Source organism: Agelaius phoeniceus, chromosome 2 (genome assembly GCF_051311805.1).
Source record: "Agelaius phoeniceus isolate bAgePho1 chromosome 2, bAgePho1.hap1, whole genome shotgun sequence".
In the NCBI taxonomy this organism is placed as follows: domain Eukaryota; kingdom Metazoa; phylum Chordata; class Aves; order Passeriformes; family Icteridae; genus Agelaius; species Agelaius phoeniceus.
The window spans coordinates 80,214,121-80,239,690 of record NC_135266.1 but is presented as its reverse complement, the minus strand read 5'-3'; the positions used below and the strand labels follow the sequence as shown (position 1 = coordinate 80,239,690).

General features: G+C 44.0%; 1 protein-coding gene across 1 annotated transcript; it reads left to right on the top strand.

Annotated features, from left to right (window-relative positions):
- The first annotated feature begins 72 nt into the window (after positions 1 to 72).
- PANX1 (pannexin 1) lies at positions 73 to 25,404 on the top strand. Its single transcript, XM_054627684.2, has 5 exons — positions 73 to 348; positions 9,706 to 9,845; positions 19,049 to 19,272; positions 20,719 to 21,389; positions 23,069 to 25,404. Exons 1-5 carry the CDS (start codon positions 168 to 170, stop codon positions 23,152 to 23,154), a joined length of 1,302 nt encoding a protein of 433 aa, XP_054483659.1. The 5' UTR covers positions 73 to 167; the 3' UTR covers positions 23,155 to 25,404.
- Positions 25,405 to 25,570: the final 166 nt, after the last annotated feature.

Genomic DNA, 25,570 nt, shown 5'->3' with positions numbered 1-25,570 from the left:
CCTCAGGACGCCGCTCCTCGTCCCCCGCCCCTCTGCGGGCGGGCCGGGCCGGGCTGCGGGGGCGTTCCCGAGCCGAGCCGGGCGGAGCCGGGCGGGGCCGGCCCAGCCTAACCCGGCCGGGCCCCGCGCAGCCCGGCCCAGCGCAGCCGTGCGGAGCCGTGCCCGCCATGGCCATCGCGCACATCGCCACCGAGTACGTGTTCTCCGACTTCCTGCTGAAGGAGCCGCCCGAGACGCGCTACAAGGGGCTGCGGCTGGAGCTGGCGCTCGACAAGATCGTCACCTGCATCGCCGTGGGGCTGCCGCTGCTCCTCATCTCCCTCGCCTTCGCCCAGGAGGTCTCCATCGGTAACTCCGGCGCCCCCCTTTCCCGGTTCCCGGCGGCTCCCGCGGCGAACAAAGGGCTGGGCGGGCGGGGGGCGGCGGAGCGGAGCTCCGGGCTCGGCGGGGCTCGGCTGCCGGCGGGGCTCCCGCTCGGGGCAGGGCAGGGCAGGGCAGGGGGCGCCTGTGGGCCGCGGGAGGGAACGCTGCCTTCCCGGAACACAGCCGTCCCGGAGCGCATCCCTGGCAGCAGGCTCATCCAGGGGTGCTGGGCTGCCCGGCCGGCCTCACCCGGGCCCTCCTCCTCGCTTGGGCATTCCCTGGCCGCTGCCGTTCTCTCGACACCTCCCGAGCAGGGGCTTTGTCAGCCCAGCCGGTGCATCTTCTGCCGGGGAGCGATGGGAGCGCTGAAGCCGCGCTGCCCTTTGTTTCCCAGCGCAGTTCAGAGCGGAGCAGCCAGCCGGGATGTGCCCGTCTGCTGCCGCTCCGGGTGTTGGGCAGCAGGATTCGGTGTGGCTCAGCTGTCAGGGACAGGTGCCACGGGGAGGGCTGTCAGAGCTCTGCCTTGCGCTGCAGGCGGCTCGGTGGGGCTGCTCACCCGCAGGACGGGCAGTGGCAGAGCTCTCTGAAGCTTTCCGCTGCTCCTCTGCCCTCCTGCAGCTGTTCCCGGCCAGTTGTCAATTTCTGTTGTGACTCTGGTAGATGAAACTACAGGTCGATGAAACTTTACAGGCAAAAGGCCAAGTTCCCCAATTATTTTACTATCTTTTTATTTACCCACCTCCCCAAGTTACAGAAGTGATCATGCAGCAGCCCTTGGCATGAGGAGTGGAACTAAATGATCTCTAAGGTCTCCTCCAACCCAAGCCTTCCTATGATTTGCTAAGAATAGTACTATATGAATGAAGATCTCAAAGGTCTATATGTAATGCTATCCATTTGGAGACAGGGATGCATCACAGGATTTCCAGCCTTTCAAAGAGATAGTTTGATTTGCTGTCTGCACCTGTTTATTGGCATTCAGTGTTATACACCTGATCTCCATCATCTACAGGATTGAGTCAAGTGAATGTCAGGAGAGTGGAAAGTGGAACAGAACTTTGGATGAGTGGTGAATCTGTGCAAAGCCATCATGAATAGCATTAGTCAGATACCAGATTGCTTGAGAGATAGGATGCCCCAGATGGCTGTATTTACACACAGCTACACCCCTATTGCACCAGATTGCTGTGGCCCACAATAACTGCGCAGGGAAGTGAAGGACAACCAGACTGGGAATGCTGAGACCAGATCTGAGCCCCTTGCAGCTCTGTTCATCCAGAAACTGGATGAACACATCCATATTTCTGCACTCTAACCTGCTTCTTTTAATTTTAGATCTGCTACTGATATAGGCACATTTCTTCCTCTTAAAGCAATTAAAAAGAGGGTTTGCATTTCCATACAGTAGCTTGTATATGGGGCCCTTAATTCTTCTTTCTGCTTCTGCTGTAGAATTGCTGGATCCAGTTTGAAACAGTGCCTGGGTACCAATGTTTCTTTTATTTCTTTCCTTTTGCTCCCTTACACAAAGATCAAACACACAGTTGAACTGCAGAGTTCAGTAAAGTGTGCCTTTCTTTCAGATGAGTTAAGTTCTCGTCTTTCAGTTATTTTGGATTGAATCTGTGAGTGCAGTAGATTCATAAAGCAAGAATAAAAACAAGGGCTGCATCTTGCTAGTGTTTTTGTTTATAATCCTGAAAACCTGTTAGAAGGAAACAGTGCATTGAAAACTGAGCTTTTTTAGTTGAGAAATAAATATGCAATAACTCTGAGAAGTACTTGTTATTTCCGGGCAGGGGTGAAACTGCACCACGTGGTGTCCATACAGAAAGTGATAGTAAATCAGCCACGCTGCTGGGACAGCTGTCATCTATTTCCCACACAGTCCTTGCAGCTCAGCAGGCTGGCTGCTTGTGGGACAGCCCAAAACTGCTTCTATTAAGGCATTTGGGGGAACACTGAGGATTTTAGGGGCTGGAAATGCCTGGTTGTCTGTGCTGTGGCTTTCAGCTGGTGATGAAATAGACAGCACGGTTTGTTTTCAAACATTTCGTGATATAATCATGCTCTGAAAAAGCTCAGGAGTGCTAAACTGAGTGAAACTGTCAGGGTTCATTTTTAGGTCTGAAAAAGAATAACTCAAAGGTGGGTGTGAAAATGGTGGAAATACCTGCTCAGAGTACAAAAACTGAACACCCTTTCCAAAAATGAATGCTCAGCTTCTATTTCTGTTGGGATAATTGCATTCTTCCCACCTTGAGTTCTCTTGGCACCTCTTCCTGTCACCTTCCCTTCCTGCTGTGCTTTCCTGTTCTGTTGCAGTCTGGTGTCAGACACCTGCAATTTTCCTCCTACACGCGGTTGCTCGAATTGTGCAAATTTATTAAAATGTTTGCAAAGGCTATGGAAGTTTTCTGAAGCCACCAAGCAACTTTTAGTTTTGATGGGAGTTTCAGGAAATAAATGAGATTCCAGCTGAATCACAGAGGATTTCTCTGCTGGAGGTGTGGAAAAACCAGCTGGAGCACCCAGCCAGTGAGCAGTGCTGAAATTCTGGGATTAGTGCCTGCACCCTGCTTTGGCATTCTTCAGGGGCAGGAGAAGAACTAACCTGAATTTGCTTTTTGCTATATTTTAGAAACCCATGGTCAGTTGTAGTTTTGTGAGGATTTTAAACTGGTTCTGGTGTAGTTAAGCAGTGACTGAGCTGTTGTCTGCTATCCCTGGGAATCTTTGCTGCTTGAAATCCTGCACGTGTTACCTCTTTGCCGCTAGACCTTGTTTTATACAATTTTACATAATTTTATATATACTGGGAATGGGAAAATGGAAATAACAATAGGATTGTGAGGATTGTGCTGTATATGTATATTCCTTATAATGTGGCTTGATATTATTTCCTTATATTATTTGGCAGTTCTTGGGTAAATTATACTAGAGGTGGTCAGGTAGCGTGGTAGCAGAAACCATCTAAATGTAGCTAAATCAGCAATTCTTCTTATAAAGGGGAAAAAACCCTTGAAAGACGGGGCACCCTCAGCAGTGTATGAATGAGAAATGAGTAGAGTTTTATCTGTGCTGTTTTTAGTAAGAATAGCTCTGAGTCAGAATTTAATTCCAGTTTCTGATCTCAGATTGTGTGTACTGCAAGATGTGCTTTCTTACTGTAAACACTTTGGCTGAAAACATAGATACTTATTCCCAGGGTGCTGCTTGGAGCAGGATGCTGCAGCCCTAAGCAGGTACAGTCAGATGAGCAGAGAGGAAATCAAAACAAGCTGCTTCATTTTGGCCTCTGCCAAACTTCAGCTTAGTTCTGGAAAAAGTATCAATGGCTGTCTCAGGTTGCAGCTTAAAGAAAAGCAGATGTGAGAGCTGTCCACTCAACATCAACTATTTTCATCTTTTTCTGTAGGAAGGCAACTGTGAACTGCTCATCTGTGCTTGTCACCAAATGATGTTTGACCTCCTGCATGCAGCAGCTTCAGGCACAGCTGTGCAATGGGCAGCATTCCCTGCAGCCTGTGTGGGAGGGGATGCCTGGGGAGGGATGAGAAGGGAGGGAGAGAGTGGAGAAGAATGGAATTTTGTGGTGGCCACAGCAGCCATTACGTGTTTGGTTTGGGTGTTGGTTGTGCATGGCTCACAGGTAGCTGGGATGAAGTAATCCAGGTGTTTTAGCATCTCTGTTTTATGGTATAAGAAAACACCTTGTAAGCCTTTCCAGGACACAGAAACCATCACATGTTGAGTGTAGACTGCTGGGAAACTTGGTTATAATCATAATGAAGGCTTGCTTAGTGCAGCTGGCTTATCAGTTTGGCAGGATGCTGGGCTAGAAAGTACCAGACCATGGGCCAACCAACAACATCTGCATGAATCTGTCAAAATTGAGATTGGTTGCATTAAAACCATTTTATTTATCTTGCCATGCTGGAGGATGCTCAGAGGTGGGAAGGTGGAGCCTTGCCTTATGCTCTGCACACCACAGGGTTAATGTCCCCATTGACCACTTTGGACTTGCCCAGTGGTGACAATCCTTACTTGCCCTGCTCATTTTCCACCTAATTTATAGGCATCTTTTTTTCACCCAGTTTTTTTGGTTTGGTTTTGTTTTGGTTTTTTTTTTTTTAGTTTCCATTCATTCAGTTGGCTGCCTGTGGGATTTGAGGTGCTTTGGCTGGGTGAAGGGTGTTAGTGGGGAGCTCTGCATGCTGCATCCCAGAAGCTTCTGTGGGAGCCACAGTGGCATCAGTGCCCCTTGCTGCATGTCCAGCTGGGCCTGGATCTCTCTAGATAAGTTAATCATGTGTCTGAAGCAGTCATGAGAATAAAATGTGTAGAAAATGATAAAAAACCCAAACAACTGTGAAATCACAACAAATATACTGAAAAAATAGTCTTAACTCTTGAATTGGGCCCCTTTCCTCTCTTGTACCTCCCTGTTTGATCCTCCCTGCTGATGTCCCTCTCCTTTCATGTTCACAAGTTCCTGGGGAGGCTCTTAGGAAATAATCCTATCTTGTGACTTGGTAAGAGCTGGAGGCTAAAGTTGGGTTGGGTGTAATTAAGACTAAGACTATTACTATGGCAGCTGCTGGTGAGAGCTGGAAAAGCTCCTCCCAGTGCTGCTGGAGCAGGCTGTGTGCTAATAGCTGACTGCTGCACACCTTGCTTTAATTCGGCAGGGTGCTGTGAAACCCAGGGTGTTAATGAAGAATGTATTGCCTCAGCCCAGAGCAGCCAGGCAGGCCGAGACCTTCTGTGAGAGAGGTGCAGATCCCAGCAGGATACACTGTGCTGCTCTTTGGCATGTAGGGAGTGATCAGGAAAGAGCAGAAGTTCCAGCATCAGGCACAGGCCTGCCTGGGCAGCCAGAGCAAGCTTGTAAAAACATTTGCTTTTAATATCAAGCTATAAACTGTCATTGTGTGAGCATCTTCAGCTGTTGGTAAGATTTTTTCTGTTTCATTCCTATAGAGCCAGCTTTACATTTCCTGTGGAAATGATGGTAAGCTGCTTCAGCTGCCGGAGTAAATGTAAAAATCATGGGCCTCTGGTGTTGCCTGAGATTTGGGGTACCACCCATGTTGGCAGGGAAGCTAGATGGTCATTGCCACTGTTTTGTAGTGCTTCTCCTTCACACGAAGGGAAACTCTGTTTAAAGATGTGGTGGAAATTTAATTCACAATTGCTGTTTCCCATGAATCAAAAAATTTATCACTCTGAAGGCTGTGCTTGATAAATAACCATCTCTTTTCCCACTGTATGATTTTGAGACTTCTCTGAGGGGCAACTTGCAGCCCTGTAGAGAAGAAATATACCTGCTAATTTCTCTGACCCACGTCACTTAAACATTGTATCACCTGAGCTTTACATTCTGCTCCTGCTCCGTTGCCAAAGTACCCCGGGAAGAGGTTTTTTTTCTCCAGTGCCCCATTTTGCTCCATACTTTCTTCTTCAACAGATTCTGTTTCTCCCAACCTTCTACTTGGCATGCATTGGGATTCCTTTTTTTATTCTTTAAAATATTTTTTAATGTTGGTGTGGAGGATGTGTGTTGGATGGTGCCTGGCAGTCTGTGCATTGTCAATGTGTGCCTTGATTTTCTTGCTTATGTTTTTGTTTAGTGGCTACTAAGGTGCATAATTCTTGCTGGATGAAATCAGATGTTTGGATATCATGGCAAGTTCATTTTGCCTTGTGGAAAATTATAGTAAAGATTAATGGCCAGGTTTTCCTCCAAGTGTATGCAAATCTTTTTGCAGTAACTGCAGTGTATTAGAACCCAAATAATTACTTACTGAAGGTTCAGTCCTGCAGTCCAGCTGCAATCGTTTGATCCTGGTTCAAAAAAAATGGTTAAGCCTATGATTTGCATTGATTTTTGACTGTCCTGTCTGTTAGCTGCAGTTTCTTAATTAGATGTGTAAGTCAGCAGAGAGGTTTTGAGCCACTGAAGAGGAAACCAGTCTGGCTTGCTGGCTTTACCCTCTCTTTTGTGAAGGGTGCAGCCAGAGGGTGCTGATCCCTCAGCTCCTCCTGCCTTGGACCCAGCAAAGCAGTCCAGTACTGAACAGGGATTCTCCTGTCAATTTTAGATTTCCTTGGGTTCTGAAAGTTTCTTCTCATACATAGATTTCCTGCATAGGAGCTGCAGAAGAGCCAGTTGTAGGGGAAGAAAAGGTATTCCTGGTACAGATGTGGAGGCAATAGCTGGAAGTTTGTTGGCAAAGCACCCATGAAGAGGTGCCACAGCTGCGTGGGGTGACAGCTCATCCTTGCTGTGCACTGGCTGCAGTGACTCAGCCTTGTACTCTGCACTCAGCTGCATGCCTGCAAGCAATTCCTGCTGCAACAACCAGCCCCATCTGTAATCCTAGCACTCTTGGAAAAGTGTCATTTCATCAGATATGGCTGCACACCTGCTGCTGCCTAGCTTTCTGCAGCTCTTTTGGGTGGTCTGTGTTTAGGACAGCCATCATAAATAGCATTTTTTAATCCTCATTTGTTTACAAAAGTAAAAGACAAATCCCTATTGCTCCCTCTCCAAAGCTAATCAGGAAATGATTACAAAAAAAAGTCTGTTGCCAAGAGTACTGATAAATTAGCCAAAGACTGTTGTGGCAACTGCTTAACAAATTCAGTCTTTTGTTATTCCTCATCCTTCTTGCTTGTATATTTTATCTCCCTGTAGACGTGGGCTTGTTAGCTGCTTTTCTCTTTCCCAAGCTATTACTTGCAGGAGCAAGAGAAAGGAATGGCTTCATGTCACCAAGCCAGGAGGCTGCTCCTGTGACAGCAGAGGACCATTAGCCTCTAATAACCTAGCCCTGTGCATAGCTGTGTGCACAGTGGGTCTGTGGAAGGCATGTAGCCCTGTGCCAAATTTCTCTAATAGAAACTACAGATTTTCTCTTCAACTTCCTCCAGAATAGTCCAACATAAAATAAATTATCTCTCTATACATACTGCTGTTGCTCCTTTGGAGGAGAGAAGGAAGGAAGGAAATAAAAGATGGGAAATGGTGACCATTTTCTGACGCATGTAATGGTCTGTGTTTTGTACGGATGATGCACAAAAACATCTTCCCTGTATAAGTCCTAACTTTAGTACTGTCACTGCAAAGTTGTAATTTGAATTAACAAGTGTTTACAAACAAGACTGCAATCAGATAGTTAAAAACCAGTCCAACAACTGGAGTGTCCCCCTGCTTGAGGGTGAGCTCTATGTGCTTGGCTCCCAAGTCAGGTTTCCAAAGACTGTAGCTTGTGAGTGATGGTCTCTGCTCTGCTGCAGCACTGGCATTGCTGTAGCTATTCTGGTATGAAGCTGTGCACATGACATTTTGGAGAAGGAGGCTGGCTGCCTTTTTCATCACTAGTTTTGGAGAAGAGGCATGCCTGCCTTTTTCCTCACTTCTGCCTTTTAAACACTCCATCACTTTAAGTGGTGTTCAACTGTTAATGAGAATGAACACATGGAATGTGTTTCTTTTTGTGGATGCACAAACATGAATAAGACAAAGCATCTTTCTGAACACTCCATTGCTCTCCTTTTGAAAGGGTCACTTGTTTGCTGCTCCACACTGGGCACAGCCAACAGCAGGAGATGGGTTAAATGGTGAGAGCAGGGCATGAATGGTCCCTATCCCGTGGAGAGCAGACATTAAATGCCTGCTTTTTTCTTTGCTTTCTTTCCCCCCCTTTTTTTTCTGCAATATATTATTTCTTTGGTTTCCACAACTAATGGAAATCATCTGGGAAACAAAAACTCCCAAGGCTTTGGGGGAGTGCAAGTGCTTGTGTGGTGCCAACTTTGCTAAATCACATGAGCTCTGTTCTGATAAACAGTAACTTGTTTTCCATAAGGGAGACTTGTGACAGGTCAAACCATGATGATCAAACCATGTTCTTATGATACTACAGCCCTAGAAATAATTACAATAGTGACTCATGGAAAGGCTTTTATTCATAAAGCTCCTTGACTATGCTACATTGTAAAGAGGCTGTACAAGTTACAAGGCAAATGCAGTTGGCTCCTTTTCCAAAAGTAGTTGTTATTCTCTGAAAACTAAACTAGAAAAAAGGCACGACAAATGATACAGGCTTGTATTACATACTTACTCCCATAAAGCACACAGCAATTCCATTAGCATAACTTAGATGAATGTGTTCAGGGGAAAAAATACAGCACATTTTCCCCTGTTGGCCTTTTGATATTAGCAAAAGTGTTGGAAGTGTTGCTCTTAGAAGAAATGTTCGTGGCAGAGCCATGTCCACTCTGGGTATTATTTGGTGAAATGACTGTCCTGTTGCAACATTTATGAAAGTCTGGTGGAAATGTATTTGTGCTGGGGGGATTGCTTTTGCTATCAAAGCTTCAGAAATAAAGTTGAACCCCTTCATCCTGTTTTACTGGCATTACCTAGGGAGCCACTGGTACTCCATGTCCCATAACCACTTTTCCTGGTTGAAGTATGCTGTGGGAGGGGTCACCTGGTGCCTGTGACTAGCCAGAGCAGAATTTGACCCTAAGGCTGGTAAATAGCTGGTCTTGCTGTCAGCTGGGGCCTTGATCTTAATTTGAAGCTCCTGAGCAGCTGGAGAGGTCCTGGGAGTAAATGGGAATGACAGCGTTACGTGCAGTCTTGGACACAGCACATCACTGCACTGATGAGGTGGGGCCTGGCCTCCTTTGGATGTGTCTGGGGCCACAATTTCTCTGCCAAAAATTACAGGAGGAAATCCTTGTTTTCACAGATATAACTTGAACCCCTCCAAATAATTTGCAGTCTCAGAGGCAGAAGTGGCAGCACCCTGGGAAAACCTGCCCTTCCATCATTGCAGGGGCTGCTGGGCTGCAAGAGTGGTGTTTGAGGTCTTGTTACAGTAGACATGTGAGCTGTAGGTTGTGCTTTTGGGAAGCTGTGACACCATGGTATGTGATGGCATTTGTTGCCTCGGGCCTGATGCGGTCACACTTTGTATCTGTCAATTCCCCTTTGGCCAACCTGAGTTAAGTGCAAGTGAGAAAGATCTTAAAGGTCACATTTCCCACAAGACTTACAGAAATAGGCCTAAAAGATAAGTGTTGTACATATGCTGTCTCAACCCTTAGGGACATCCTTAGATGGATCCCTGTGGGAGTTACAGCCTTTGGGGGCAGTGGGAACTCGGGATCCTCCTCCCTGCAGAACTGCTGGGCTTTGTCTGATTGCTTAACCTGATAACTTTGGGTACCACAACATATTAAATGGAGGCTTTTCTTCCTAAGCTTGCTTTCTTCTTTTTTTTTAAATCTTTTGAGGCTGCAATAACTTTTGCTTTGTTTTCCCAGGTGCTCAAATAAGCTGTTTTGCACCCAGCTCCTTCTCCTGGCGACAAGCTGCTTATGTGGACTCCTACTGCTGGGCAGCTGTGCAGCAGAAGCAACCATCCCACAACAACTTAGAAAACATACCCCTGTCACTGCATAAAGTATGTATAGGTCTCCATCTCCTGGCAAAGTTATTCCCACATAGAAACCTACCTTTGCCTCACTTTTCTGCTTTCTCTGCTCTGCTGTAGCCCTTGCCTTTGACTTGACTCTCTATTTTTAGAATGTTTTCTTTCCCTTACTTCCAAAGAGGGTAGTACTAGAGAAGGTATTTTCTGCCTTTAAATAAAGGGTCACCAGCTATCTGACACAAGAGTAATGTTAATGTTGCTGTGTTGCCCTGGAGTGAATGCTTCACCTGGCTTTAGCCAGAACTATTTTAAAACTGGAGTACAGGACACAACAACTGCCTTAATGCTTGTAAAAGCTTATTTTAGAAAAACAGGGTAATAAAAACATTTTATATTTTTATTGTGTTACTCTTGCCCAGTTGTGCATGGAGACAGAGACTTGTGGCAGATAGACATTTTGGGGGAGGTGAAATAATCAGTGGTACCAACAGGTTTAACCCTGTCTTCAGCGTGCTCTTCTGCATGTCTGCAGGCCAGCCATGAGCTGGCTTTCATTGCCTCAGGTAAAGCAGTGTCCTATAAAGCACAGAAGGATTTATTTTATGGGTTAAAAGTGCAGTGGGTTTTAAGATACTTGAGCTGGCTCAAAGCACTTAGCAGAGGTTTGGCAGGAGTTACACACTGGGTTAATGCCATGCCAATGCCTGGAGCTGACTCAACTCGAGAGGCAGCTTTGGCCTGCTGGAGCAGTGCTGATGCCAAGGTAAGAAATGCTTGTTGGGCTCTGCAAATTTGTGTTCTGCCTTCCTCAGCCCTTGTATTACTTGCCCCAGCAAATACACCCCTGGTACCTGGGAGCAGAGGAGAACCTCGTGCTAGAGGGAGCTCAGGTATGAGACTTGCAGCACCTGTATTTCTATCCTGAGCCTCAGATTTTATTATCCAGTCATCTGGTGGTATAATCTCTGAGGGGCTATTCAAGGCTATCTCTGATTTGTTTGCTGACCCAAACCACTAATTGAGGATTTACTTTTGGCTTCTCCAGTTAGCTCCACTGATAACCTTGACCCAATAGGCATGTGTTTCATGAATATTAAAGCCAGACTTGTTGGTTTCTAGCCTGAACTCTTCCTTGCACAGTTAGGACTCCACTTCAGCCAGACCTTCTACAGAGGCCAGTTGAAGCTGCTGGAACATTTCACAGTGCTGGAAACTCCACCTGCAAACCTGGATATTTTGCTGCCCCTTTCTCTTGAGGGAATGGGCTCTTGTTACCCAAATTTTTTGTGTTGAATTTCACGTGATAGTTACCTGCTGATAGCATTGTCTGCTTGTTTGCCAGCTACAAATAGCTTAAGCACTCATACTTTTATGATGCAACCCATGTTAATTTGCTGACTAGTGCTGTATCAGAAATTGCTGCAGTTCTCCATGACATGTATGGCATATGATGTTTCCTTGTAAATATCCTGCAGACTGTCAGCAGTGCATCTGCTCAGCTGAGCCAGGGGCTTTTACAGAGGCTGGTGACTCATCTTCCTAGATCCATGATTAGCCACCCACTCTCTGACCCAGACATTGGGAGCTGCAGATGCTCTTTGCAGATCAATATTAACTAGTATACTTCTGGTTGTTCATCAGCCTCCATGCTTTACAAGTTTACAGGGAAGGAGTGGCATTACAGCTGTTTAACAGTGAACTTAGCTTCCCACTCTGCTATCTGAAGGCTGTTCTTTGCATCCAGGGCAAACAGCTGCTCAGTGCCTTGGGATCACTTCTGCAGGAAGACTTGGCTTCTCCCCACACCATTGCACTACAAAGTATGCACAAGCTCATTGCTCTGCAGATTTGGCTAAATAATTATTTTAAAAATGGCCAGAGCAGAGCCTTTTGGGAGCACAGTGATGTTAGGAGAAAGGGGAGACTTGCTGTGCTCAGGTCAGTGGTTAGTGGAGACCTGACTCTGCATCTACAGCAATGCACACAGAGGGACAGCAGGGGTCATTAGGCCCAGTTCTTCTTAAAACCTCACTTAAAACTTTTTTCCTTCTTTCTGGGAAGCAGAGCTTTTATTTGCAGGGCATCTCAGGTTCTTTCCAAAACTCTGACTCACTTAGTATCTCACTATATTGGCATGCTGGAAGGCTCCATAAAAAACACTTAAGGAGGCACTATATTAAAGATTTGGGGGAATAAGATTGTAGGCCCCATTACTGATTAAAATGGATGGGTTTCCTTCTGGCATGCTCTCTGTGCTCTGGCAGAAGTACTGCCTCCTGGGGCAGTGCTCAGTGTGGCACAGAAGGAAGGAGGAGCAGGGACCTCTTTGGTGACAAAGCCAGCATGTAGTAACCTGCACTGCTTTTGTTCTCAACATCTGGTTGCTCTGGAGGATTATCAAAAAAACCTCCAGAGGTTTTTTTTTTTAACAGAAAAACTGAAACCTTTCCATCTCCCTCCTGTTTCAGAGTTCAAGTTTGCTCTGGGATTTTTGGTTTTTTGAACAGTAAAATGTAAGTTCCAGTTCTGGGCACTCCCTAAAGCTTGGCACCTTTACTGGTTGTCCTTTCTGCTCTAGGAGATCTCTCCCAGGGGTTGAATTTATCAGTTTGGAAGCTGAAAAGGACCATACTGCAAACTTCTGGGTTCCTTGACTCTCTAGTGGTTATTGTGCTCCTAGAAGGTGCCCAGGACCTCTCTCCATGGAGAACAGGAGTTCTGAAATTTCCAGTTGTTCTGGAAACTCCTCACAGTGGATAACCCTCAGCAGGAAGCAAAATGAGTTGTGTACTAAAATGCACAATTCAATGAACAAAATACCTGCAGATACATATAAAGAAGAGACTGTGGTAGGTCCTGCCTATATTCTTAATTTAATGCTAAGATTTCCTTCTCTTTGTCAATGAAAGAGCTGTCAAAATGATTATATGGCTGAGTCCTCTGACTCCTCCTCAGGTTTGTCATTGAGGAAACTTATTCTGTTAAGGCTTCACTATTTTCTTGCCTCTGTCTTCTTCTGAGATTTTCCATTCAGGTTTAATTCCCTTAAGAGGTTTCTTGTGTCTGTCTAAAGTGTCAGAACAGAAATGTTGGTTTCTAGAGATGAGTGGTAAAGACAGACAGACAGTCAGTGGTGGTGGGGATGGAGGAGTTTTGTATTTCCCTGCCCTGTGCAGGTAGTTTGCTTATTGTCTCTAAAGATGAGTGTTCCACCTGACAAGTTATTTTGGTAAAACTTGTCTTGATCCTTAACTGGAAGGAGAAGAAAAGGTTTTGGCCATTTTGTGAGGACAGTCCTCACAGTGTAGTGAAGGAGGAGAGGAGGCGACTGCACTTTTTAATCCATAGTGCATAGAGAAATTTATGAAAACTCAAGCAGGAGAACAGTGAGCATCATCTTACCAGCTCTTGATAGCAGCCAAGCAAGTTGAGGGGTGGTTGAACCCTGAGTGATGACCACTTCATAGCCCTGAAATTTGGATTGCTAGGATGGAGCTACCTATGATCAAGAGTCTTCTAGGGATTTTTTAAATTACTGTATGTTCTAGTCTGCTATTAACTGGGGAGAAGCAAAGAAGGTAAAGGTAAGCAAAGAAAAGGTATAGGGTTGTTCAGAAAAAGATTTATACTCACGTGAAATGCAGGCAAACAATTCATCTGACTGAAAGAAGAGGTTTTCACATGTGGCACAGCCAGGAGAGGTCAATTGTCTGGCTCAGATCTTTCAAAGTGCAGGACAAGTGCTTTGGGACCTGCTGAAAGCATTGCCTACAGAGATGGGTCTGCAGTCTTTGTATGCATGAAGTGAAATTATGTGAAAACCCTCACTTTTCATAAAAGAAGTGAGATTTACAATGGACCCTTGTGTTGTTCTTTGAGTCATTTGTTTGTGAATACGCCAAAGCAAACCTTGGGGTTATTTATTATATTGATGGTACAGTTATAATTGTGATTTTTACCTGGTTCTAGTGACTCATTGTTTGTACAATTTCTTAATTGACTGAGGGCTCCTCATGTTTCACCTGTAAACCCTTCCCAGAGAGATTAAGGGCTGTCAGAGCAAGGACACTCATAGATGTATTTATAAATGCAGATGCATTTTGAAGTAATTTCTTGAAAGTGTAGTGCTAGAGGTACTTCATTCTGTTGCGGATGGAGTCATCCACTTCACTCCTAAGAGAGAAGCAACAATGTGTTGATCTAAAGCAGTGAGTTAACACAGTTAAATAAATGTGAATGTGACAGTGGTTTATCAAGGTTCAGTGGGAAGATACACTACAGTATTTAGTGCATAGAGGATAGAATGAGAGTTGTTGGGGAGACCCTCCTGTTGAGTCATGAGGTTCAGAAATAACTCCTTTGTTGTCTAAACTTCTCAGAGGGGAGTTCAGATGTGGATAGGTTCAAACTTAGTCCCAGACCTCTCAACAGTTTATGTCTAAAGGATTGTATATGCACTGTCAATCCTTTGAATCACTCAGCTAAAATTTCAAGCATGCTAATAATCACCTACAGACCGTGTGTTACAGCAAGGAATTTCTCAGCCTTGAGGAGTAACCTTGAGATGTGTCCCTGCTCAAGGGGAGAAGCTGGGATGCCGTCTGTAGCCAAGCAGGAAAGCGTAACAGGCCCAGGGCTGCCCACTGCTTATGGAGTGTGATGATTGACTCGTGATTGACTGATTGACCAGGTCTGGGTCACTGTTCCTGGCAGCCCTTGACTACCATGTTGCCATCTGTCCCCCAAAGTCCAGAATAAACTGGATCCAGCCATCACAGCCTCCCCTGGTGATCATGGCTTGAGCTAATTAGAACTGGAGAAGAACAGTTTTGAAGCTGTATCAGAAAAGAAAGTACGTAACAGGAGGGATAAAGGTCAAATAGGGTTTGAGATTCACCTGTAGGTTTGGAGACAGGACAGGATCTCATTTAGAATGATCAGTCATTTATAGCTGTTTCTGCTGAACACCAGTGAGACACCTCCCATTGCTGCAAAGAGGAATTGGATCATATCCAGAGGGAGTTTAATGCCTTTGCTTCTGGAAATGTGTAATTACTGTCATTAGCCTGTTTGGGGACTAGTGCCTTTGCTTGGGCTTTTTCCAAAATTGGAACTGGTGAGGGAGACATCTCACCATGTTTATGTATTTTAACGAAGGCACTTCCAGTGCTTCATTCTTTTAATTGTCTGCCAATTAATTTTCTCAAAGCTGTTACCCAGACCTGTGCAGCTCAAGTTTTATGCTACTGTACTCAAGTTACTCTTTGACCATGGTCAGGTAGGTGGAAGTCAGATTGCTTTCAGTCACTTGTATAGTGTTTGCCCAGAGGAAATAGGGACTGAAGATAAAGTAAGATTAGAAAGCTGTTGTTTTCTAAATACCATTAAAGTTATTTTCATCTTCTTCCAGACAATTTTATCCAGACTCTGGCAAGCTTTCTGTAGATTAGGTCCTTGAAAATGCCCTTTGTGTCACTCCACCAATTCCAGCTATTTTTTTTTTTTTTTGCATGATAAAAGCATATTTGAGGTTATAAAGCACTTATTTTAAATGCCCTTCTAACTTTTCTGTGTATTGACTTCACCTTAGCAGAATTGAAGCTGGTGATGACAGACTATTTTGTGCTTTAGTCTGATTTTATCTTTCACCTTTGGGGGAGTGTGGTGCTTGTGCATCTTCAAAAGACAGTTTTGTGATTCCACCACTTGATGTGCTTCTGCAAATGGATTGCTCAAATGCCTCTTCTTCTCTACCCATGCACGTGTTCTTGCTGAACAGTGGCTGAGTGCTAACAAATTTACTTAAACAGCCTGGAATGTGCACAGGGCTCGAGGGCTTGTCAAGTGACATGGTGACATGACCTGCAGCAGTACAGGGGCAGCCTCTTGGCTTCCAAGTGCTCTGCCTCCTTGGGAGCCTGCTGTCCCCCCGCAGTGTGCCATCAGGCTAAGGGCCAAGCAAGGCAGGAGAACCTGCTTCCATCATCCTTAGCTTTCAGGAGCTCAGCTGCAGCAGAAAACTTACAGGGCACTGCAGTTTGGGTCCCTGCTGCACACACCACTCCTTTTGTCAGTCTCCTACTGAATATGTTGAGAAGGAACTTGATAACTACACAGCAAAGGAAAAACTGAGTTTCACTTCTGGGCCAGTATTTTTCTCTGGCATACCTTTGAACATACAGTTCTTGGGACCAGTGACACTTCCTTCTACATCAATGCTCAAACTACCCAAGACTGAAGGGGCACTTCTTCCTTGTGCGTTCGGTGCCTTGGGAGCAAATAAACCATAAAACCATAAAAGAAAGGCTGATGGCATGTGGTTGTCTGTGCACAAATACCACAGAGTCCTCCTCTTAAAATGGGAAGTCATTATGTTTGACTGTCAAATATAGTCAGGTGAGCTGGACAACCCAGCTGCTGTTGACCACCCAGTTGCTCTGAAACCTAGGACTCATGCCAGATGACTTTGCATTTTCACTTCTCCCTGTCATTCAAGACCTTAAATTTTAATGATTCAAAACAATTTGCTGGTTATCTAAGCCTACTGTTAACAAATAGAACAAGTGTATCTTTCATTTTTGAAGAAGCCAGGACCTGAGAAGGATGGAATTGTGCATCAGGTGCTGTGGAAAAGATGACAAATACAGACTTTTGTTCGCAAACAAAAAGACCTGCACTAATGATCGTGTACTGCTCTGGTTTTGTGACTATTCAGAAAAGAGTTGCACAGAGTTCACTTATGCTGCAATGAACTGAGCTTTGGGAGTGATGAGAGCCTGGTGAGAGGAAGCCCAGCAAATGCATAGCAAATGTGCCTTTTCCCAGCAGTGTGATGCTCTAGGTGAGGATGCAGTGGTGAAGGAGCTGGGGAGAGGAGGAGGTGCAGGGCAAGATGGCAGGAGCTGTTTTTTTTTTAAGGCAACAGCCTAAAGAGGGCAGGCTAGAGGGGGACATTGGGGGACATCTGGGACAGAGCAAGAGGGCTGCTGCCAATGTGCTACACAAGTGCAGAATTCTTTTAAATTATAAAAGAAGAAGTGGAGACTGGAACAATGGAGGTTTGGGGCTGTAACTCCAGTGTGAAAACTATCTTGCCTCTTACCACATGTCTTGTAGTGCTTGGGGTAAAGAGATCTCTAGGATTATATGGGATGCTGCTGATGGCGTTTCTAGTTTTGAGGGTCAGAAAGGGAATTAATACATCTTCTTATGCTGGTAAAATTTGAAATGAGTGAGTACTGAATCGAAGTGGTGTAAACCAATATAAGGCATTTTGGTTGCTCCTTACTAAATCAGATGTGTCTTTGTTGTTTGTTTCCCCATCTGGCACCAGTGGAAGGTGGCTCAGAGGTGTATGACACAGGTGTAAGTGAAGTCAAACAGGCTTTGCAGCTATACAGGCAATCTTAAGCATTTGTTAAGACCTATGGAAAATGTGTTGCAGCAGCTTAGAGGAGCTTAGGTAAGTATAAGATGGGTTCAAAGACAGATCATTTCTATTTCTACATCATACAGAATTCAGAGGACTGATAGAGCCTGGATGTGAAACCATGAAGTTTTGGGTAAATCAAGGCATCAGGACTCAGACCTGGTGGCATTGTCCACAGTGATAAATAAGAAGACCAACTTCTTGTGTTGATGATGAGATGTACAAAATACATTGGACATACCAGAGTTTTACACCTCAATTGGAAGGTCTACATCTGGGAGAAGGAAGATGATCTGATGTTATCTGTTGTGTGCAAAGAGGAGGGAGAGGCAGTAGTGAGGGCAGAGCTCTGCACAGTTTTTATGGGCTGCTGTGGATAGGGGAAGTCAGTCATTTAAGGTCTAACACATCATATGCATTCCTACTGCCAATAATAACACAGAGTTTTGCTCTAATGGTAGGTCATATTAGAAGTAACTTTCCCAAATAAAATGTTCCATAACATCAAATTACTTTGTGCATGCAAAACTTTAATATCTCTTGATTAATGCAAACACAAGTTAACATTGTGATATTAGGCTCAGATTTTCATCTTGTTAAATACCTGCAAATGTACGTGTAGCTTTTCCACTTGCAGTGATTAATGACTTCAGTTCAAGCTTCCTCTAAAAATCTCCACTGGCTTTGCCAGTGAACGTGCAGGGGCACATGTCTGTAACACTTGTGATGTCTTACATCTGTTTCATATTTGTTCAACTAATTTAAAGTTCCTTATGAACTGATGCTAGATTGGAGTTAAGTGTGCTTGCTAGCAAAGGTTGAATGGAATGAATTAGAGGTTGGCTGAATTTGCAGTACATTTCATTACAAACTGCTTGTCTCTCCAGGTCTTACATTGTGTCTCTGTAAGGGTAATGTTATCTATAATTTTATGCTTCGAATATAATGTCAGAGTCCATAGAAACACCATCTTTCCTGCAGCTGGGAGGAATTAGAGTGACAAAAACTACTTGTAGATGAATAGAAGAAAGATGGCAAAACTTCAAACTTGTATTTTATACCTCCTTCAGCCCTTTCCTAAGCAGTTGTGACCATGTAAGGGCTGACTTCTCAGTGCTGCATTAACACCAGACCATTCTGATGCTGTGTGTTGGTTTCCATTTAGGTGTTACCTGAAAATATTCAAATACCCTGAAGTACTCCAGCCACACTTTTACATCTTTTACAGTCACTGGATGCACTCTGAACAGATGTGTGTTTGCAGGCAGAGGCAGAGCTGTAGCAGCTCTATTCATTAACCTCCTGACAGCAAATGGAAAGCAGGAGAGATTTTGCTGGTATTTGGAGTGCTTTAGTTGCTATGAACAGTGGTGACACATCGGAGAGGGAGAGTTAGGTGATGCTGTCTTCTTCTTTCAGTCAGCCCCTCTGATAGCTGCTTTGCTGTGCTAATTGTTTTTTCCCCAGGTTAATGCTGTATTTCTCAATGTCAGCTCCAGTGGTTTTGAATATGCAGAAATTGTTATCAGGATCATGGCACCTTTATTCTGTGTGCTTTTTTTTTCCCCTTTGGTGGAGAGAAGCTCTAAGCAGCAGCAAAGTTACTGGAGCTGTCTGAAAAGAGATTTTGCTTTCCTGCATATCCCAAATAATCACAAAATTGGGTTTTAGTAGAAGGATTTAAATAAAATTACAGGGATTTAGTAGGCCTCTAGGAAATGTAATGCTTATGGGGAATGATGGCGATTGGCTGACTTATTACTTATGCAGGTGAAGCCTAATCAGGGTTTTTTTCTCCCTGCAGTTCTTCCCATACATCCTTCTGCTTGTTGCTATCCTGCTGTATCTGCCATGTCTGTTCTGGCGCTTCACTGCAGCACCTCACCTTTCCTCAGACCTGAAATTTATTATGGAAGAACTTGACAAAGCCTATAACAGGGCAATCAAAGCTGCTAACAGCATTCGGAGTGGAGACCCCAGGGACCCTGCTGACTCGATTCCAGCTGCTAATGAGAACTTGACACAGAGGTAAGATGTTGGGGCTTGGCTTTCTTTGCTCTTCAAGTTCGTAACAGGTGTGACATCTGTACCCACTTGGAAATTTATTGCAAAGGTTTGAATGGTGACTTGACACAATTTTAAGTTTGGTTAAAAGAAAGAAGATATCTGAAATGATTACTTTGGCCCTGGGAGCTGGAACCTATAACTTTCTTTTTTCAAAGAAAACATGTAATGAGCTCTTCAGATTACTTATTACCTGAGATGTTCTGATTTCTTTAGTTGCAGTAGCTGTTAAGTAGTTTTGCCCACCACGGTGTAAGAAAAGAGATACTTCAGTCCTCAGTTCTCGACGTTCTTGACAGTCCCTTGCACACTGTCAAGTTACTTGTTATCTCCTGTTCTTTAAGATACAGGTCTGCAAAGCTTCTGATCAAAAAAAATGATTAAAAACTCAAACATCAAAACCCACAAAAGCGACCCACCCCCCCCCTTCTGATCAAGCTGGTGCACTGTTCCAACCAGATCCAGTTCCTGCTTCCTTGTAGGCTTAGGGTACCTGTTTCTCTGTGTGGGGTTACAAGGAGTGCAGCAGTCTTAGGTCCCTGTGACATGTGGAGTTGGGTCTTGGCAAGTAAAAAGCCTTCTAGTCTTCTATTTTTGAACAAGTGCTTGGAAAGTCTGCTTTTTTGCATGGATTTGCACCTGTTTTGTACTGGAAAAGAACAAAAATATTTTGTTGCCATGAGGGCTATGGTTTTTTTCCCATTTTCCAGTGTTTGAACTCAATCTTTCATTTGTCTGCTATTCTATTGGTTTTCTACTGACTTCAATAAAACTACCCTTGATTTACCTCAATAAAAGGGTGTGAACATGTTGGAGTGAGTCCAGAGGAGTATTATCAAGATGATTAGAGGGATGGGACACCTCTCCTACAGATACAGGCTGGGAAAGCTGGGGTTGTTCAGCCTGAAGAAGAGAAGGATCCAGGGAGACCTTAAAGCACCTTCCAGTACCTAAAAGGGATATTTGCAAAAAAGACTGGAGAGGGGGTTTTTAGAGGGGCATGTAGTGACAGGATAAGGAGGAATGGCTTTAAATTGAAAGAAAGTAGGTTTAGATTAGGCATTAGGAAAAAATTCTTCCCTGTGAGGATGTTGAGGCTGGCACAGGTTGCCCAGGAAAGCTGTGGATGTCCCACCTCTCAAAGTGCTCAGGGCCAGGTTGGATGGGGCTTTGAGCAGCATGGTCTAGTGGAAGGTGTCCCTGTCCATGGCAGAGCACGGGGGTTGGTTGGAAATAGATGATGTTTAAAGAACCCTTCTAATACAAACCATATTGTGATTCTGTGATTTTAAGAAGGTTTCCAATCTTTTATCTCATTTAGAGTACTAGGTTTTGTTGCTATTTGGGGTAGGTAAATGTTGCAGCATCTGATCTATATGAGTTTGATGTGGTTTTTTCTCTCTTTTTCAGTTTGTGGGAAATATCTGAAAGCTACTTTAAATACCCAATTGTGGAGCAGTACCTGAAGACAAAAAAGAATTCCAAGTGCTTAATAATGAAATACATTACATGCCGTTTGCTCACATTAGTAATTATTTTCATTGCATGCCTCTATCTGGGCTACTACATCCGTCTCTCCTCTCTGAGTGATGAGTTTCTTTGCACTATTAAAACTGGGATCCTTAAGAATGACACAACTGTTCCAGAAGTGGTTCAGTGCAAGCTTATTGCTGTTGGTGTCTTCAAGGTACTCAGCTATATTAACCTGATAGTCTATCTGATGGTGATGCCCCTGGTAGTGTATGCAATGTTTGTTCCATGGAGGTGGAATTCAGGTGTTCTCAAAGTGTATGAAATCTTGCCAACTTTTGATGTTCTGAAACTTAAGTCAAATCATTTTGATGACTTAAGCCTTTACCTCCTCTTTCTTGAGGAAAATGTGAGTGAACTTAAATCATTTAAATGCCTTAAAGTGCTGGAGAACATTGCAGTTTCTGAGAAGTTTGATGTCATGCAGCTTTTGGTAAACCTTGGTACTATTAAGACTGATACCATAGATGGCAAGCCAGGGACTGCTGAGTTGGAGAAGCCTGAAGAAACAACTACAGAAGAGCTGGAAAAAGATGCAACAGAGTTACAAGGTAAGCTGGTCTAGATGTATATTCCTACCAAAACCTTATTAATATATTCTGTAAGGTAATGGACCTCCTTAGTCCTTGCTCTGTTGCCTGCTGTGTAAGTGCTGTAACCTCAGAAGAATGTGGTGGTGTAAGTCTGTGGCACAGCTGAACCCTGGGTTGTTTGTTGGGTTGGTGGTCCTTGCTGACATCTCTGCTCTGGCACCAACAGGTTCAGCTGTTTGAACTTTACCTGCCTGAGACCCCCTGCACAGTAGCAGAGTTCTAGGCTGGGTTGTGCTTGAAGCAGCTCCAGTGAGAAAGCTGGTGGGTTCAGGACTTTTCTTCAGAAGTTGGCTCCAAAGTGCAGCAACTGCTGCTTCTGCTTCTATTCAGGCTTTGGCAGAAGTTATGGGTGCATATAAAAATAAGTCTGATGCTCAGAAATGCTGCTGGCAGAGGAGCAGGAAATGACAAAAGAAGGGAAGTGGGACTGGAGTCAGTGAACCTCTTCCTGCTTTCATAGAGAGCAAGGAAGATTGACTGTAAAGAGATTTTTGTCAAAATGGTCCAAGTCAGTCTGGATTGGTGCAATGGTTCTCTGGATATCCCATCAGTCTGCAGACATGGTCAGCTTGAGCAATCACTCATATACAATACAGTCTAGGATTCTGTCCTAAAAAATGTAGCATACCTTAATTGTGAAACCAGTTCCTTCCTCAAGTGCAGAATTAGAGAAGCCAAATATCCAGGGAGAGGTGTAAACCAAAAGTGATGATGATTTAAAACATTTAGAAGCTTACCTGGGTATGTGAGCACAATGCTGAGGGAAAGTTAAAGAACTATTTCAAAGGTAGGAAAAGAATAAATCTGTTCTCTCTTCAGAAAGCTATGCCCTGTAATTAATAAAAAAGAAGCATCAGTACCCAGGGATTAGCTGTTCCTGTACTCGAGTCAGGCAGTTGGGGTAGGCTGAGATTTGGAGAAGTCAACTTACACAACAGAAGAATTCAGAACAAACAAGCAGAATTCTTTTTGAACCAGAAGAACCCCTTTTGGCAGCCATCTCTTGTGCAGCAGCTTGGAGTAGTTCTGACAGCATTTAGTTTTCCTTTTAAATCCGTCCATTTTTTAAATGACAGGTGGATTTGGAAGTAAAATATAAAAGCCTGAGGTAGAGATCTGGGCTCAAGGAGCTGAAAAAGTTAGAAAATATGACTGATTTTTATCTGAAAGGAGAATTTTTGAGATTGTTTTCACCTCCTGAAAACACTTCAAAGATCTATTTTTGTCCAAATCAGAGCAAGCTAATGCTTGAAGTGCTGTTAAAATGGATGGCAGAAAGAAGCTGCTGTATTTGTGACCAGCTCAGACTGGTGTGGCCCTTCTCCTTCTGCCTGGGGACAGCTGCAGGCTCCACAGCCATCAGCAAAGCTTCACCCACACCTCATCATCTTTTCCTCTGTCCCTTGTGGTGTCAGCATGTTTTTCTGAGGGGCTGTGCTGACAAACCAGTGGCACAGTGCTGGCTCTGGCAGAGCGACGTGCTCTGCAGGGCACCCTGGTGCTGGGCGTGGGGGCAATGGAGGCAGCTCAGGGCAGCCAGCAGTGCAGCACAGGCAGGGTGGCACTTTCTTTGTGCACCAGGAGGTGTTGAGTGGTTTGATGGCCCTTTCTCTTCTGAAGCTTTGCCTTCTCTTCAGTTCTGACAGACCGTGGTGCGAGTGGCAATACCAATATGAGAGAAGACAAGAGACTTCGCCAAAGGCTCATAGATTCTTCGTGCTGATGCTTCCCAGCTGCAGGAGCCAGGAGCCCATTCCATGGGAAGGCTTCTCCACTGGGCTCAGTGCAAGGTGCTGCTCTTTAATGCAACGTTCTCAATTGCCTGACAGTTCCCCAGAGGCCAAACTGGTTTACAGACTATTTGTTGTATAATAATCAGGAGTCATGTGCCTGAAAAAGCACGTTGTACGCTTCCGTTATTTATTAAAACAATCAAACCACACACAAGGAGGAACAAGAACAAAACAATTCTGTCATGAGTAGCAAGTGATGTGTGTTGAATGCAGTTGAAGCTGGCAGCTGGACAGAGCTCACTCCATGCTGGACAGGGATGGGAACATAAGCCTGCAGGTAGCAAAAAGGGATGGCCGCTGATTGCATTCTGAAGTGTTGCTCTGCAGCAGTGGCCATCTCAGTTCTGGGGTTTAAGTAAGGTAACTTTGGGCTCTCTGACCTGGAAAAGGGGGGCTGGGGGTGGGGTTTTATGATGAATCTGGTTAATCTGTCCTGGATGGTGGCTGCCACTGGTACTGGCTGTGTCTTCATGGGAAAAATAGAGGTTACTCTGTTCAGCCTGAGATGTCTCTGTTAGTCATCCCAACATTTGTGTCTGGGATTAAGTACTTGACACTGGTAAAGAGACTACAAACAGTTTTAGTGTTAAGAAGGTACTGTAAATATTAGGGATTTTGAGTTTTCTATATATTAATAAATTAATAATGTCTTAATAATGTTTTTACAAAATGTAATTATGTGTAAGCTAAGTGTTGGTTTAATTTCTATCCCTCAATTTCTTTTGGTCTTCGTGTCTAATAAATCTGCCTTGGGAGTTTTGGACTGAAGATCAGTGAAATTGGTTCTATTTTTGTAACAGTTTATTGAAGTTGTTTTGTAATGTTTTTATGTGTAGAATTTTTCTCAATGTGTTTGTAGTATCAAATGCAATATTAGTTGTGGTGTTTTCAAACCACGCTTGAGAAGACAAACTAACTTGTATTAAAGTAGCACCCAAATGCCTCAGCAGAGCCAAGCACCCAACAGCCAAGGTGAAGTAGATGTAAATAGTATGACAGGTTGTTCTCCCCCACACACATTGTGACTGTATTTTAATTAAAGATGCTTAAGTGTATTGGAAGAGACAAAATAAGGGGGAGTGTTTGTACATCAGACCATTTGGGGAGAGTAGAATTCAGCTTTAATGTTGTCCCTTCTGCCCAAGACCTCAACCTTCACTGAGTATTAAAATGACCTTTGTCTTGAAATATTACATGTAAGGTGAGGTGGGTGGGGAGAGTGAAGCACCACAGTGGCAGTGTATATCTTTCACAAATGTGATATACTGACTCGTTTTTCTGTATTGTCCATGAAAGCGAAATGACTTGACTGTCACCTCTTCCAAGCTGGCTTTTTAAACAAAGGAGGACTTCTTTTATAGCTAGGTAGGACTTCCAGTTTCCAGTTCCTTAGTGTCACCTACTTCTCTGCTCTCATCTGCTAGCATTCTCCATATGGTTGTGGATGAGGGGCAAACAGGAGTAACTGGTGATACCATTTTTGCACAGAACTCTTCATGTGCTGCTGCAGCAGATTTCAGAGATTGTGCCCATACTTGAATCTGGCAGCTGCTGTGAACTGAAGTGGATCTGAAGCTGAGTGGATCTGAAAGTGCTGCTGTGCTACACTTAGGGCTAATATTACAAGAACTCTTCGGTTTTTTATGGCTTTCAACTAAGACAAGCCTTATTTTAAAAGAAGTCTTTAAGACCATAATTTTATGCTACCTCTGCCCAGGACAGCAGCACAGCTGCCCTCCTAATGTCTCTTGCATTACCAGCACAAAACAGGGCTTACATTGGACACTGGTGGTCCACACTGCTGAATTTTACTGCCATAATTCTGGCACCAAGCCTATGATCCCTTTGACCTTTCCTAGATTCTGTCTGGCTGTGCTGATGTGTTGCTGATGGTCCTTTGTATGTAGGCAGTGCAGGTGCACATTGTGCATTGTATGTCTTGGACGAGGAGCTATAGTGCAATACTAAGATTTTGTGATGTGGATGTGTTTGAACTGTTTGATGTAAGTAGAGTTTCCAGTCTTTAAAATTGAAAGCTCCTGAAAGCCACATGTTCATGTTTCATGTTGGATATGTACCTAACTTTTTACTAACTCCCCTTTTGTATTAAAAAATATGACTTGCTGCAGTGAATCTATTGTTGTCTTCTAAAGTGTTTAATAAAATGTCTATCAATCTTCCTTGGTTATTAAAATGAAATAAATTTTGTGACCTTCAACAGCATAAATGTCCAAAGGAAAAATCACATGTTGCCATAGTGCAAATACATGTGGTCTGATGCTAAACCCTGAGAAAACATTTTGGACAGTGGTTATAATTCTGCTCTTTTTATTTTCTCATAAAATT

Coding starts and splice junctions, on each gene's coding strand:
- PANX1 (XM_054627684.2), top strand. CDS start 168: ATGGCCATCGCGCACATCGCCACCGAGTACGTGTTCTCCGACTTCCTG. Junction 349..9,705: donor CGCCCAGGAGGTCTCCATCG/GTAACTCCGGCG, acceptor TTGTTTTCCCAG/GTGCTCAAATAAGCTGTTTT. Junction 9,846..19,048: donor TACCCCTGTCACTGCATAAA/GTATGTATAGGT, acceptor TTCTCCCTGCAG/TTCTTCCCATACATCCTTCT.